Below are 14,019 nucleotides of genomic sequence, written 5' to 3' on the forward strand. Positions count from 1 at the left end.
AATTGAAGTAAAATACAGTTTTAATTTCATTATATTTTGCAAGTTTACAAGCGAAGGCAAATCATAAATGCAACCGAAAAGTTCGAAACCATTATGAAAAGGCACCTAGAAAATGAAATGAGGACTTTGGAAAAGAAATCTGAAGCAATAAAAAAAGTGACAGGGCCAAAGCATCGCAGAAAGGTACCCATCAGTTGTGGTAAGGAGCAGGGCTGAGCTTTGGCAAACGCGCTCACACCGCCAGGCACGACCTTCGTTGCAGTAATTGGGCCACGTGGATAACCGAACCCTGCGGCAAGTACGAGTCAAACCAGCTGCGCCTGAGTTTCTTTCCTTGCAGAGTCAGTGCATTCTACCACTTTAAGTTTGCCACAGGCAAAGGACGCTCCGAAATGCTGTTACCAGGGGCTGCCTGGCACACAGTAGCTCCGACCCAGAGACCTGACCGTGAACGAGGTCTTGCTTTTAGGAGCTTTCTGTGCTCTTTTCAGGAACGAGCACGGCAGCATAAATGCAAGCATCCAAATCGAAGCTGAGGATGGGACACTACGTGGCAACCCAACAGACGTCAGATTTCCATTAAAAGCATCCACCAGAAAGAGCGTTAGATGGCAAGATGCACTTAGGAGTAAGGGCTGTGGTCTCCTTGGGCGTTGCAAAAAAAAAAAAAAAAAAAAAAAAAAAAAAAAAAAGACTGTGAAACGGTGGCAGCTCAGTTCTGCCAGATGGGCTGGGATATACAAACTCATAGTCCGCAGTTAGAGCTGGCCCTCACCTTCTACCTTAGCAGAACGGTGCTGCTGTCAACTCGGTGACAAGAAAACAAATGAAGCAAAAAGGGATAAGGGAAGGGATGAGGAATATCTTCAAACTTTAAGCAACATTTATTGAAAAAAAAAAAAAAAAAAGTCCTTGCTGGCGATCCGCACTGAACATATTGATATGTTACGGTATGCCAACAAAAATAATTAGCATCTTCAAGGCTTTTTACACAGCCGCAGCACAGTTGAAATGAAAACAGATTTCAGGAACCAGTCCAACATAAACACTGGTTCAAGTATGCACGCTCACCTCTCCTCATTGGCACTGCCATTGGCTTCACTACGAGAGAGGAACACAGAGCAATACAAGCCGGCACCGCACGGTTTCACTCTAGTACGCAACGACTCCTACTTTGCTGACAGCTCTCACTGAGGGATGGCGCAGGCAACACGTAAACAAAGACTGAAGCTAACAGTTACCACTCAGGTACGGAAAGAAGATCCATTAAGAACCAGCCAACACCAATTCATGTCTTACATCACCTGGTAACCTAGTATATGCTTCGGCAGCCACATGAGCATCAGTGGAAATATTTAGAAATATGTTTTGGCCAAAGAAAATCTACAACTTCAAAGCTGAACCTTAAGCCTTCAACTCGGTTGATACTTCTTCCTTAACAGAGCAACACACGATAGCCAAGTCCAACTGCACTGAGCAGCAAGTACAAGGTACAAAGAGAAAATAAGTTACACAACAGGATGGGGTTTTTTACCTTGACAATAAATAGCGCTGACCATGTACTTGCTGGGGGACACATTCAAAGTAAAGCTAAAGCTTTACGAGCGGAAACCGGAGAAGTATCACAGCCAATGCCATACCTTGGCTAAGGAAAAAAAGCCGTAAGCTTCTTTACCAAAAAAAGCATTCTCTGCTTTTCAGAAGATGCAACAAGTTCATTTTGATGAGAGACCAACCAGTAGGAGGATAACTTATTTCACAGATTGAAAGGAGACTAAAAGCAGAAGAAACTAACATCTAGTATAGCGTTTAGTTCTCAAAAATATCACTGAAGAAGCTGAGGTCAACCCACTAGCCAAAGATGTGTGAGCCCAAAGAATTAATGAGCAGGAAAAGCTTTTAAAACCTTAAAACTTGTAAGTTTAACTCCATGGCAGAATGCCTCACCTGACTCACAATTAAGAATACCGTCTTTAAGCTAACAGCTACCAACCAATGAGAAATCAGCCTAAAAACCAAACCACACCTAGAACGTACCAACGCAGCGCAGATTGAAGATTTAATAATAACAGGCCCCTGGCTCGCTGACTTCAATCAGTTCGCCCTGGGTACCCTTCAACATGATTCAAACACAGTCACAGCAACAGCCCCTTAGAGCACAACTGAGCTGCGTGACAATAAACCTGCTTTTTGGCTGGAATTTCCCAAGAAATTTAAGACTCTCGGAGAAGTGTCATTGGGAGGAGGATAACCAAATCTTACAGGCTGTTATTAAAAAATAAATAAATAAACCCTGCACTTAAAACTACATTACAGATTTAACAAGAACCCAACGTTTTTAAACCCACCTACAGACAACCCCCCTCTGCAGCCAGAGAGCCCAGACCCGACCTCAGGGAGAGCTGCAGAGGTAGGAACGCTGATTTGCCAGTTATTCCTTCTGGCAGCTCAAACCTTTAGCTCAGAGCAAATGGTATAAAATACATTAACAAGGAGGAAAGGGGGTGGGTGAAAACCTGAGTGTCTGCCTATCAACCCACACGGAAAAGCTTCGCAGGGGGTGGGGGGGACAGGAGGGAAGTTAGGCGGATCTAGAGCGCCAAACGGTCAAAGCAATCAGATTATTTTGCTAGCATCCCAGGCTAATTGGAAATTAAACCAAGTGTGTAATGGAGTTAATGAAATACAACGTTCTGCTGCTTAAAACAGGAACCTCTGGCTCTCCATCCCATTAAAATGAGGAGAAAAATGAAGAAAAGGAGGGAAAAATTAAGAGGCTCTGAAAAGACGCTGAGGAAAGGCAGCCTTCCCCGCATAGCTGGAGGCTCCCACCCTCAAGAGAGCCAGGCACCACGTGATGTTTTCCAGAATGGAGAGGTGCTGACATTTTCGAAGAGCACGCTGAGCTTGCATGATACGTTCGTGTCATTAAGCACAGAGTCCCAGGTGGGATATTAGGGGCATCCGCATGGATGCCTATTTCACAGGGCCGCTTGTTTTCACGGCCACAGACGATGCTGTGTGCCTCAAAGGTCCCTAACAAGTCACCAACACAGACCAGCTCTCTCTCTGGAGTACGTGACCCCTCCTTCTGTTCACGTTAATTATATCTTACATCCACAAGCCCCCCTTTTACTTTCCTTCCCTAGAAACGGTCTATGAACTATTAAAATGGCCCAAGCCGGCAAGTCAGAGAGCCTACATGAACCTCTTGCACCATTAACGCACGTTAACCTGTATTGCTTTAAATTAAAACTCTGGGAAACTAACACATCTCCAGTCTATGTACAGTCCTGGAAAGTAACAGCTCACCTGCTCAGCCTTAATTGTGACGGATTTCCAGGGCTGTGGGTAAGTCATTCATCTTCCGCTAATTCCATTGCAGGAGGTTGTACTTTAGCACCTAAAAGTCTGGAACTGCACTGCTGGATACACGATCGGTTCCTGAGCACATCCCAAAAATTGCTGGAGTGGGGAAGACCCCCTGCTTGGTTTTTTTTGCAAGTGGGATGAATTTTTCTGGAGGTGGCAATGAAAGGGAAGTCTAAGTGTTATGCTTCCCACAGCGTGCTTGCCCTAACTGGTTTTTGTAATTCCCTGCATTTACTGTGCACTGCAAAAAAATGCCACTTTGTGGCAGATTAAAACACCGCTCCTGCTCTCATGTCCTTGCAAAATCAGAATGTGTTAGTTGTAAGACAGGAAACCATATTTTCCCCAACGGGTGAAACTCTTATGGTAGGTGGGTGAGAAGCCGTTCAGGGGTGGCTCCAACACGAAGGGTTTCTCCTTGGCACAGCTGAGTCCCCCCCAGTGCAGGAGACCAAGGGTCTGCAACCCACTGTGCTTCTTCCAGAAAGCACCGTGGCCTGATCCCAGCCTGGATCAGGCACCTGTCATACACCAGGAAGGCTTCTTTTGCATTTTTTGGGTTTTTTTTTGTAAGGCCCTCTGCAATTTTCCTTGCAGACGTTCTCACTGGCACCATCCAGTGGTAAACAGCCGTCTCTCTGATCCAAGCAGCTATTTAGAAGAAAGTCACCAGATAAGCATCAACAAAAACTTTATGTAGCCCTATAAAGGGGGGTGCAGAGTTACGAAACATCATCGCCACAGCCTTTTGTGACAAATGGTGCTTGTCAATAGCTAGAAGTGTCTGTTCCAATTGAAAATGTAACATCTAGACACATGTCAACTAACGTCCCCAGCACCCCGATTGATACTAGAGATCCTGGAATGATCTATTCGGCAAGACTAACACTCTGGAAATTAGACACGTGCTGGTGGCAGTAACTGGACGGAGACAGGTCTCTGATGGATGAATTTGTCAATGAAGCTTTATAAATGAGGGGTCTGGGAGCACAGACTCTGCGGAGTCATGGGAATTCATGCATTATCATACAAACTCATTGCAGATCTCTTCTAGTATTCAAAAGGCAGGGGAAAACATGGCTTCTATGGAAAGCATTCAAGACCAGCATCCCTCATCCACAAGCCTTCCAAACAAGAAAAAAAAAAAAAACCAAAAGAAATAAGGTCCTGCTTACGGGCTTGAAATTCCCTCAGACCTGTTTAGGATGACAACCTGGGAAAAAACCACCTACTCGGTAAGTCAGGCTCCAGCCTTTCTCTGTAGAAGCAGTTGCAGGAACTCAGCCCAAAGCCCAGAATGGGTGTCCACGGGCAGCGCAAGCAGGGTCAGAGTGGCTAACCAGAAACCGTGCCATCCACGACAGATGGCACCAATCCCTTCTCCCCAGTTTAAATCCTTGCAGCCCCACCGCTGCAGCACAGACCGGCTTCTGAACTCCCCTGGCAATCTCCCACGTTGCCACTTATACGCATCCCACCACACACATTAACATTGCCACAGTTTTATACAGGCTCCTCCACAACTTCTACCTATTTAATTGCCAGCTTGCTACTGCTAGCTGGCTGCTTACTTCGTAAAAAGTGTTGCTCTCCCTCCTGGGCAGCCTCATGTAAACAGCAAGAATGCCCTATAAAAAGCCCCAAAGTGAAGCCCCTATTCTTCATCAGCGCAACACTCTCATTCACTGTAATATATCCGACACGGAGTAAACAAATTCCACCTACCGATGCCTACAAATGCCATCAGGTGTCTCCCAGAAAGAAATACTATCTCCACCTGCAGCACAAGCAGATTAAAAAAAAACCCAAACCACACATAGGACCAATACAGACCTGGTTGGAGGACTTCATTCTGCAAGACCTAGGCTGAAAAAAAAGAACGTTTTACGGGCAGTGAGGCAGCCAGGGTATCTCGGAGGCAGTGATGACACGCTGCAGAGGCGCAGCCCACAGTTCCCAGCAATATTCAGCTCCAGACTAGGATGTGAGCTTTCAAGGCCTTACCAACCTTCATGAGCAGGACTCATGAACCCATCCAGGAGTGGTGCTTCACTCCTGGTACCAGATAAAACATCAGCTGCAGGGGGGGGAAAACAGAACCGTGAGAAGTTCCAAGTTTCCCCATGAGAAACCAGTGCTTTCCTGTGCCTGTGAAAAAGGTGATGTTCCACTCCCTCTTGTACAAGAGAAGTCCCCGGCTGCCTCCCACAAAGTCCTTTGGGGACTCAAAGGACCACCAACAGTTTCTCAGCAAGGGGCCCATTTCTCAGCTTTATTACACAACCAGAGAGGAAGAAAATTCCTGCAAAGTATGCTTCTGTTTCTAAACAGGCTCATACCTCAGGGCGCTATCTCAAAGACATACTGCTTACCAGCTAGTAGGAAAAAAAACACAAACCAAGATGAGGACCTTCTTCCTCCATAACGTCATCCAGGAAGCCCAAACACGCACCCTTAAGTTGTGGCTGGCAGAGAAGGAACCTACATGGCTTGCAGTCACAGCAGGAGAGACAAGAGAGCACTGTGATCTGCATCAATAGGTTTTTAGTCCCGTCTCCGAAATATAGAAATTCAATACTGCTAGAGGGAATTCTGATTAGATCAAGATGGACCTCGCCACCTCTCATTGTCAGATCTCAATAGATACCCTTCTTAGGGCAGGTTATTAAATGCTAAAGGAAAAAAACAACGAGGCACAACAAAAGAGTTTAATTCTATTCCACACACTTGGTATGTTTACTAACCAGCTTCTTATGCCGTCTTAGTTTACTCCATATTGATTCACAATAGTGTTTCTCCCAATAAACTGTGATGTGTAGATGGTGTAAACCAACATATTATTGGACAGTATATAAGTGCTATGTCTGTAGAGGCCAAAAACACAGCCACACCTTGGAAAGCTTTGATCCAGCGCACCACAGTGATCACGCAGAATATGAGGAAGAAGAAATGCTACAAGAAGGAACTAAAAACCCAACAGCACATCAAAACGAACTGGGAGAAGGTGACATCATCCTAACTTAAGCCGTATAGACAAAAGGTAGACTGACAAGAAAACTATTCCATGGGTTAAAAGTTACCCGAGAAGGTCAAGCATTGAAAATATTTGGAGAGAGAGAGGTTGTTCCATTCAGAAACCGAAAGACCAGTAAGGCTTAAGATGGATTTCATCTTATGTTTTTCTGTTAATATTTACATTCCTGAAGAAAACCAAGTGCAGTGATAAACGCCAGGAGGCAACTTGTTACAAAACAAGGTGTCTGAACATCAACAGCTTTGGTTCTGCTTTAAACTGCTGCCATCTCGTGGTCTTGCTCTGCATCATCAGGTCTCAACACTTGCAACAGTCTAACGATGAGCAATCGGTCATTAGGTCCAATTCACAAATTACAGAACAAGCCAGTATCAGGAAAAAGAAAAAAAACCAGTTTGTCCAAGACTTCAGAGAGGCTCTGGCCACCAGCAGGTGTATAACAGACCTACCTCTCTCACCTCCCTGTTATTTACTGCTGTTGCTGGGCGCGAGCTGCGCTCTGCAGTGATCTGCCGTCCAGGATTGAGCAGGAATCCAGATGAGCAGGAATCCACAAAAATCCTGGGATGTTATACTGAAACTGTATTTTGTTAGAAAATGAGGATTATGGGAGGACACACTTTCTGAGTTGCACTACACCGAAGTTACCAGCAAGAAAGGCCCTCAGGAATGAATAGATCTAGCAGCACCATTGACAGCCCAACGCAGCCAGGCCCCAGGTTCATGTTCATCTAGGTCTGGTTCTGCTGAGCTTTACACAGGGAAATGCAGAGCAAAAAAGGAGAAGTGCTTGGCTTAAGCCAGCTCTAGGAAGAAATGAAGGTTCTTTCTATGGAGGGAAACTCTTTGGCAGGATCCCAAGTGGCAAAGGGCAGCCACAAGCACTTTAGGTCCGTCTGTAAAATGAGATTAAAGACTTTGTCCACAATCAAAATTCTGCCGTGTAACCACCCAGTAACTGAACCGTGCCCTTGTATGCGTTATTGGCCCATTGCCTGCACAAGGTAAAACATCTCAGATAACTCAGCTGAAACGCAGTAAGCCACCAACCCATCTGGCAACTTGCTACACATATATATGTATCTCCATATCAATACATATGCAATTAGAAGTTTTAATTAATTCATCCAGGAGAAACTGCAAAGCTACCAGAGATTTTTCAGAAAAAGCTAGTGAATTACCAGAGTCAGGTGTCCTTTAATCACACCCGGAGCCAGCTCATCTGGAAGGGTGCAATCCTGCACCTCTTCAAAAGATCACTCTATTACTGTATTTGAACCAAGGCCAGATCCTGATAACAAAAAGCCCAGATAAAGGGGAAAAGCAGCTTGGCTGCACGCCTACAGCACCTCAGCAGGATTTCAAAGCAACGTGCTGAACATCCCCAATCTCTGTTCACGTGATTCTATGATAATAAACTATTAGCCCAAAAATACGAAGAAAAAAAAAAACCCAAAACATTTCTGACAAGGTCACCTCCAAATTAGTCATCTTTATGAGGAGGGTGATTTGAGCCGAGAGAAAGATGCACCCTGATCTCTGCACAATTACGAGGCAATTAGCAAGCCACAGATGGGAGTTGTTACTCTACCCAGCACACAGCTAGAATGGTTAGTACTTGCTCATCTGCTAGAGGCAGCCAATTACAAAACCATAACAAACCCTTCTTAAAGACTGTTTTTCAACAGGATTTTTTTAGCTCCTGCTCAAAATCCTCATTTCTCAGAAGAGAGAACAAGCGTGGATTTCCCGTCTAAAAAATTCTGCTTCATTAAGTGTCTAACGTTGCCTATTTCCACAAGTCATCAAAAGAGGAAAAACATTTATAATAATATAAATATGAATGAGTTTCATATAATATAAATATGAATGATAAGAGGTTGTCGTGATTGAGATGCACCATTTACAGAGGAATAGGCCATAAGGATAGATCCATCCGTACCATTCTTTTCAGTAATCTTTCTTTTGATACCAGTTACTGACACACAGGTTTTTACTTAAAAAGGGCTTCCAGGCAGGGCTGCATTCCACCTGATCACAGAGAAATACTTCAATAAATATCACCTTGCACATAAATATGATTTATTTGGCAAACACGACTCCTGGTCACCAGGAACCCCTGCTGGAATTTCACATGGAGAAGGCGGCAATGAGCTGGATGGTTTGACTAGGAAGGTCAACCTTAATTAGGGGAGGATAGCTCCTGTGCTTTTGAGGGAACAACTGTACCAGAAAGGCATGAATTTCAAAGTGGACCTAAGCAATAAACTTAACTAGAAGGAATGTCTGTATCTACTAAAAATTGTAACCGGATTAAATATTGTATTAAGTCAGCAGCTATAAAAGCCTCAAACCTGATAAAAATCTCTCCCCATGCACCCTTAAAAAGCAAGAATATAACACCCTGTCTACAGTTAAAACCTAGGAAACAGTACACTGAACACCAGCCACGTCATCCTCTCAAAGCTGCAGATCTGAAGACACGCCATAGGCCTCTCCTCTTCATCACTATCTCTCTTCCAAATTGCATTCTCCTGCCGTGAGCCCCCAGCTTCAGGAAGAGCAGGCGAGTAGGACACGAGGCGGGTTCTGTGATCCCGCGCAGCTTCAGGAGCTGCAGAGCCACCATCAATTGCAGCAGCTGCAAAGATTTTGCTGTCCCAGCCCATCCTCATTATCACCAAGGAGCTCATTAGTTGTACTGGTGTTTTATTAGGAATCCCTGTGCTACTTTTGGTGGTTTATTTAGCAAATGGAGCACACGCTGCCCTTTGGTATTTCTCCTCTTCTCTCCATTCATTTAAGTCAGTATTAAGTTAATGTGCTTTAGAAATAGATATCGGTGCTCTCATAACAGCCAATGGTTCATTTACCAAAACAGTTAGTTCCACAGAGATCAATGAGCAGAAAGGGCAAGGAAAACCTTATTAATTTCTCCTGAAGTACCACATCTTTTCAGCCTGAGCTCCTCAACACATATCCATGTCTCTGTAATCAGCAGAAGAAAATTAAAGAGTTGGAACCAAGGCTAGGAGGAAAATAGGTTACATCCCTTTCCACAGCATGCTCCATCACTGCCAGGAGCTAGTGAGTGCCAGGGGCCAGCATTTAAGTGGGACTAAAGCAGCCCAATCAAGTACTTTCAGAGGCTGCAAGGCACAATCTTAATATCAAATTAAAAAAAGCAGGCGTTCCCCTATGTGCCTCAAAATTGCCCAGACAGAGAGAGCATCTTTGAGTAGTCATCAATATTCATGCAGAAACCTGCCATAAAGAAAAACAATCAGGGAGGCATACAAAAAGAATAGCTTGTAAAAGAGCCAGGTATCAGAGGCAATAGGTGCCTGTATGTTCCGATAAACACCACTGCTCACAGACTTGTGCCTGTGAAAGTCTGACGCCTTACCGCCGCTAGAAAGTTGAAAGAAAAGCAATCAACAGCTTTTGCTCTCCCACTAAAGGAGACAGTACCTTACCATCTGCACCTGACTTACCCAAACCTGCCCAAAGACAGCTAGGACAGAACAGCAATTTGCTTTATGTAGTTTGATTCATGCACCACAGAAAGAGCTGTTAGACCTGCTCTAATAATGTGAAATTATGTCTTTAAGCAGAGTCAAATCAGATCTGTGCTCTAGAAGAGTTAAAAAAGTAGCAGTCACAGCCTTAAACTCTGAGTTAAACCCAGCTGCAGAAGTTTTCTTCCCTGCTAGGAGTTACGGTATCGGCACGCTCACTGGATTCTGGTAAATCATAGGAGAAAATATTGAATGAAAAGATTATGCAGTGGGGCACTTCAATCCATTATGCACCACCTTTTAGTTATAAAATAACAGTGGAAGATGCCTGGCGTGGAAATGTACCCTTCATCAACCCTATGAAACACTGATTTAGTAGGTAATTTACTCCTGTGAAATTCTTGGTCGTGATCTCCACCTCTGCTCTGACGACTCATTTACCTTTATTAAAAACGTAAGCATTGATTTTCTCCACTCATTACAGGCCAGTGGATTTATCTGCATTAGTGAATGAATTCATCCAATCTCACTCCAAGAAAAGATGAAGCCTGCAGGAAAGCAAGAGCTACAAGCTGTCACCAAGGTAGCAGCATCAAGTATTTCTTGCTCTTCTGACTCATCTGATCAGGAAGTTAAACTTCTGCTGCAGCGCTCGACAGGCAAAAGCCCAAACACATCTAAGAATAGAAGGCATCCCCTATTTTCCAAGGCAACAAATGTTTTCTAACCAATGCATTCATCACAGTGCATCGGTTGCAATTAAAAAGCCCTTACATCTCTGATTATCTGCCCATGACAAAGTCAAGCAATGCGCTGGAAGGACATATACATTACCATGGGATTGGAGTCCGCAATCAGGTCACGCAGGGAATCCAGAAATCCTTGGTCCTCCACCATCTGGGCATTGATGTCATGCAGCTTCGCCACACAGACGGCTGCGGTCTTTCGTACATATGGGTCTTCATCCTTCAGACATTTGCGAAGAGGCTCACACAAATACTCTGTGATCTTGTCCACCCTGATGCACCCCATTGTACGGACGGCCAGAGCACGGATGAGAGGGTTTGGGTCTTCACAGTCCTGCAAGGGGACAGAACATGCAGTAAATAAATCTGCATCGCTAACCACTGATATCTTCAGGCTGTTCTTATTTCAAACAAAAAGCACCCTCTCTGATTATGTGCTAAAAAAAAGGGCAATTATTTCAGATCAGGGATAAAAGGTGGAACTCGCTGGTTCACAGAAACATTCTACATCATCTCAAGATGTTTTCAGGCTACGACAGCTTGTAAAATAGCAAGACTGTGATCTTGGTGTGCCTTGGTTCTCCCCAGGCAAAGCTTCTTTCAACATGATCTAGCGGCCAAATCCAAAGTACAGCTAACGCTAGAAAGGCAGATCTTGCCACCCAAAAGCTAGCCACAGGCAACTTTCAGGCAGAATAAAATACTGGTTTCCAGCCTTACTGGCTTAAAGGAGAAAGAGAATATAATGGGAAAAGTCAACAATTAAACACAATGCAAAAGTCATCACGGCCTATTTCTCACAGGCCATCAGCTGCAGACACAAGCATCCCTTAACTTTGCAACATATGAAGCACTGGGCAAAGGCTACTCTAGAGGTGCTTTTCTGACGAGGAAAAAAAAACAAACGCATAGAGAAGGGAATCTAACACTTTATACTTCAAGCCTACGTGATTTTCCATGCATCCAATCCATCTACGTCTCTGAGCAACAAATACACCTCCAAAACCAGCCCATAAAAGGATGGATGCAGGCTAACCCACAAAAGCATAAGGTACATTTACCTTTTGTGGTTTAAATTTCCTACAGCCGAAAAAAAACACCTGAATGTATCACTTTTCACCCACCCAAGAGAAGTGACATGCCTTACCAGTGCATTCAACACCTTGAACTGCGAACTGCGTGTGAAGTGCTCAGCTAGTGCAGACTAGCGTCAACGCTTTCTCTTTACTAACACTTGTCCCTCAACTTGCCAAAAGGGACATCAGACACCTCCTTGCATGGAAAAGCACGAAGATTGGAAATATGACGTTTGTTTGTTAGCTCATTCTAACCGAATTACACTTTTAAGATATGAGAGACAATATTCTTTCCGGAGAGGCAGGTGGGACATCTTCTCTGGCCAGCAGAGCAGACATGCTCTCAGCCTAGGTCTTCTCACCTCTTTCAGCCCCAGGCATCGTAACAGAAACTTAACACACAATCAGATTCTCCAGTGTCTCAATGCTCTAGGAGTCTCAAACTTTTTCTAAGCACTGGCTTTTAACTTACATAATGTGGGACTGAAAAAAACATTTCCTAGATAAGGAGAGGCAACTTGACAACAGAATTAAAGGCAATACAGTGATCAGGCTGTTATTTTTTCCAGTGAACAGTCTTTCAGTTTCACCAGAGATAAAGGTTTTCCACACAGAGCACAGCTGAAACTTTCAAACCATAATTAGATATCCAGATGACAGAGATACTATAAAGGCTGGATGATGAACAATATAAAATCTGTTATCCAATACCAGAAGCTGGTCTTTAATGATGATAGTACCACCATCCCTGGAGGTATTTAAAAGATGGGTAGACATAGTGCTTAGAGATACAGTTTAGTGATGGTTTTTGTCAGAGTTAGGTTGATGGTTGGACTCAATGATCTGAAAGGTCCCTTCCAACCTGAGCAATTCTGTGATTCTATGATAAGTAAAATGACAGAAGCAGCTTTCCTTGGAGCAGGCTCTCTCATAACCACTTACAGGGGTGCTTAAGTCATCTCTGCAATAACTAGCAGCAGCGAGTGAGAGGGAGAAGTGTTGGATTCAGCATGCCAACTCCTTATTTTCTGCTCCTCTATAAGCTTCCCAGCCCAGAGACTCGAGCACAAAAGCAGAGATAAACAATGGCTCAGAACGGCTGACAGACAAAGGAGACACGGTGACAGCCACTGCGCTGAACCATTTTCTGATGAGCCACAGGAGCACATTACCTTCACAAAGCTGTTGACAGCCATAATGGCCATATCGGGCTGACTTTTGGCGTAGTTCATCAGGTACAGGTAGACCAGCTTCTTCAACTCCAAGTTGTCGGTCTGCATGCAGTTCACAACATCAGGAAAGAGTGAGCTGGACAGACAACAGTAAGCAAGAACAGAGAAAAAGCAGTGAGATTACATGATATACAAAGGGATAGTAACAATATCAAGGAAGCCAGGAAAACTGGTGTTCCACCCTAGCTATCCTGGCGTCTAATGAGAGGTCAACTTCCCTCCCAAAACAGTTTGCAAGGGCTTTTATAATAGCTTTATCATTTAAACTCTTCTAGGGCTTTAACATCGGTCAGTTCTGGAACATGTGAAAGCTAATGCAATTTCCTAAAAGCGTTTTAACTGGGGAGTTCACCAAACAAGAAAACTCTACCACGCCAGGCCTGGAAATGAACCCACAAGAAAAAAAAAAACTGCTTAAAAATGTTTTGGTAATGCAGGAAATTACAAAGAACCTGTCAAATTTCAGACTAGTAAACTGTAGAGCAATTAGGAGCTTAAACACAAATATCAGGTGGCAATCTGTAAAGAACACAGGACATCTGCAGCTCTCAGGTGTTTATGCTGTAGAGATCTAAAGGTGAAGGGCAAGTGCTGTTGGCTAAAAAGATTCTTTTTTCCTCCTTCCAGTTTGTCTGTTCCTTCATTCTCCAATGAAGTCATGATGCTAAATTTGCAACCTTATATTAATTTCCGTGGCAACGGACCACACTAGCATGAATCCAGGACTACTGCGCCTTTATGGTAGACTCCAGCAGCAGAAGCTGGAAGGGAGAAAACATTCACTCAAGCAAGTTTTTCTGGTTGCCACAAAGACAGAAAAAAGTATTGGGGTCCACGGTGCCGAAGGTAAATGCCCGTGTCCTTTAGTCACTATGAGGGAAAGGTTCTGTTTACAAACCACCGCTCATTTTAAAGTGTAGCTTAAATCTATGCTATGACAAGTAAGGCTAAGAAAAACACTTGGAATGACCTTTGTAACACTACAACCCAGGGCAGTAAAAGCTGTGAGAAAGCGTCATCTAAAGTAACATATAAAATAGT

The 14,019-nt window shown here is 43.9% G+C and overlaps 1 protein-coding gene across 13 annotated transcripts in view; it reads right to left on the reverse strand.

Annotated features, from left to right (window-relative positions):
* Positions 1–14,019, reverse strand: part of AP2B1 (adaptor related protein complex 2 subunit beta 1) — an 81,212-nt gene that overhangs the window by 60,312 nt on the left and 6,881 nt on the right. For all 13 annotated transcript variants that reach the window (XM_074593729.1, XM_074593737.1, XM_074593731.1 and 10 more), the window contains 2 exons: positions 12,919–13,054; positions 10,759–11,004 (listed from right to left, as the gene is read on the reverse strand). In XM_074593729.1, coding sequence (XP_074449830.1) covers positions 10,759–11,004; positions 12,919–13,054 — 382 coding nt within the window. The remainder of the gene's footprint in view (positions 1–10,758; positions 11,005–12,918; positions 13,055–14,019) is intronic.

This window comes from Larus michahellis, chromosome 7 (genome assembly GCF_964199755.1).
Source record: "Larus michahellis chromosome 7, bLarMic1.1, whole genome shotgun sequence".
In the NCBI taxonomy this organism is placed as follows: domain Eukaryota; kingdom Metazoa; phylum Chordata; class Aves; order Charadriiformes; family Laridae; genus Larus; species Larus michahellis.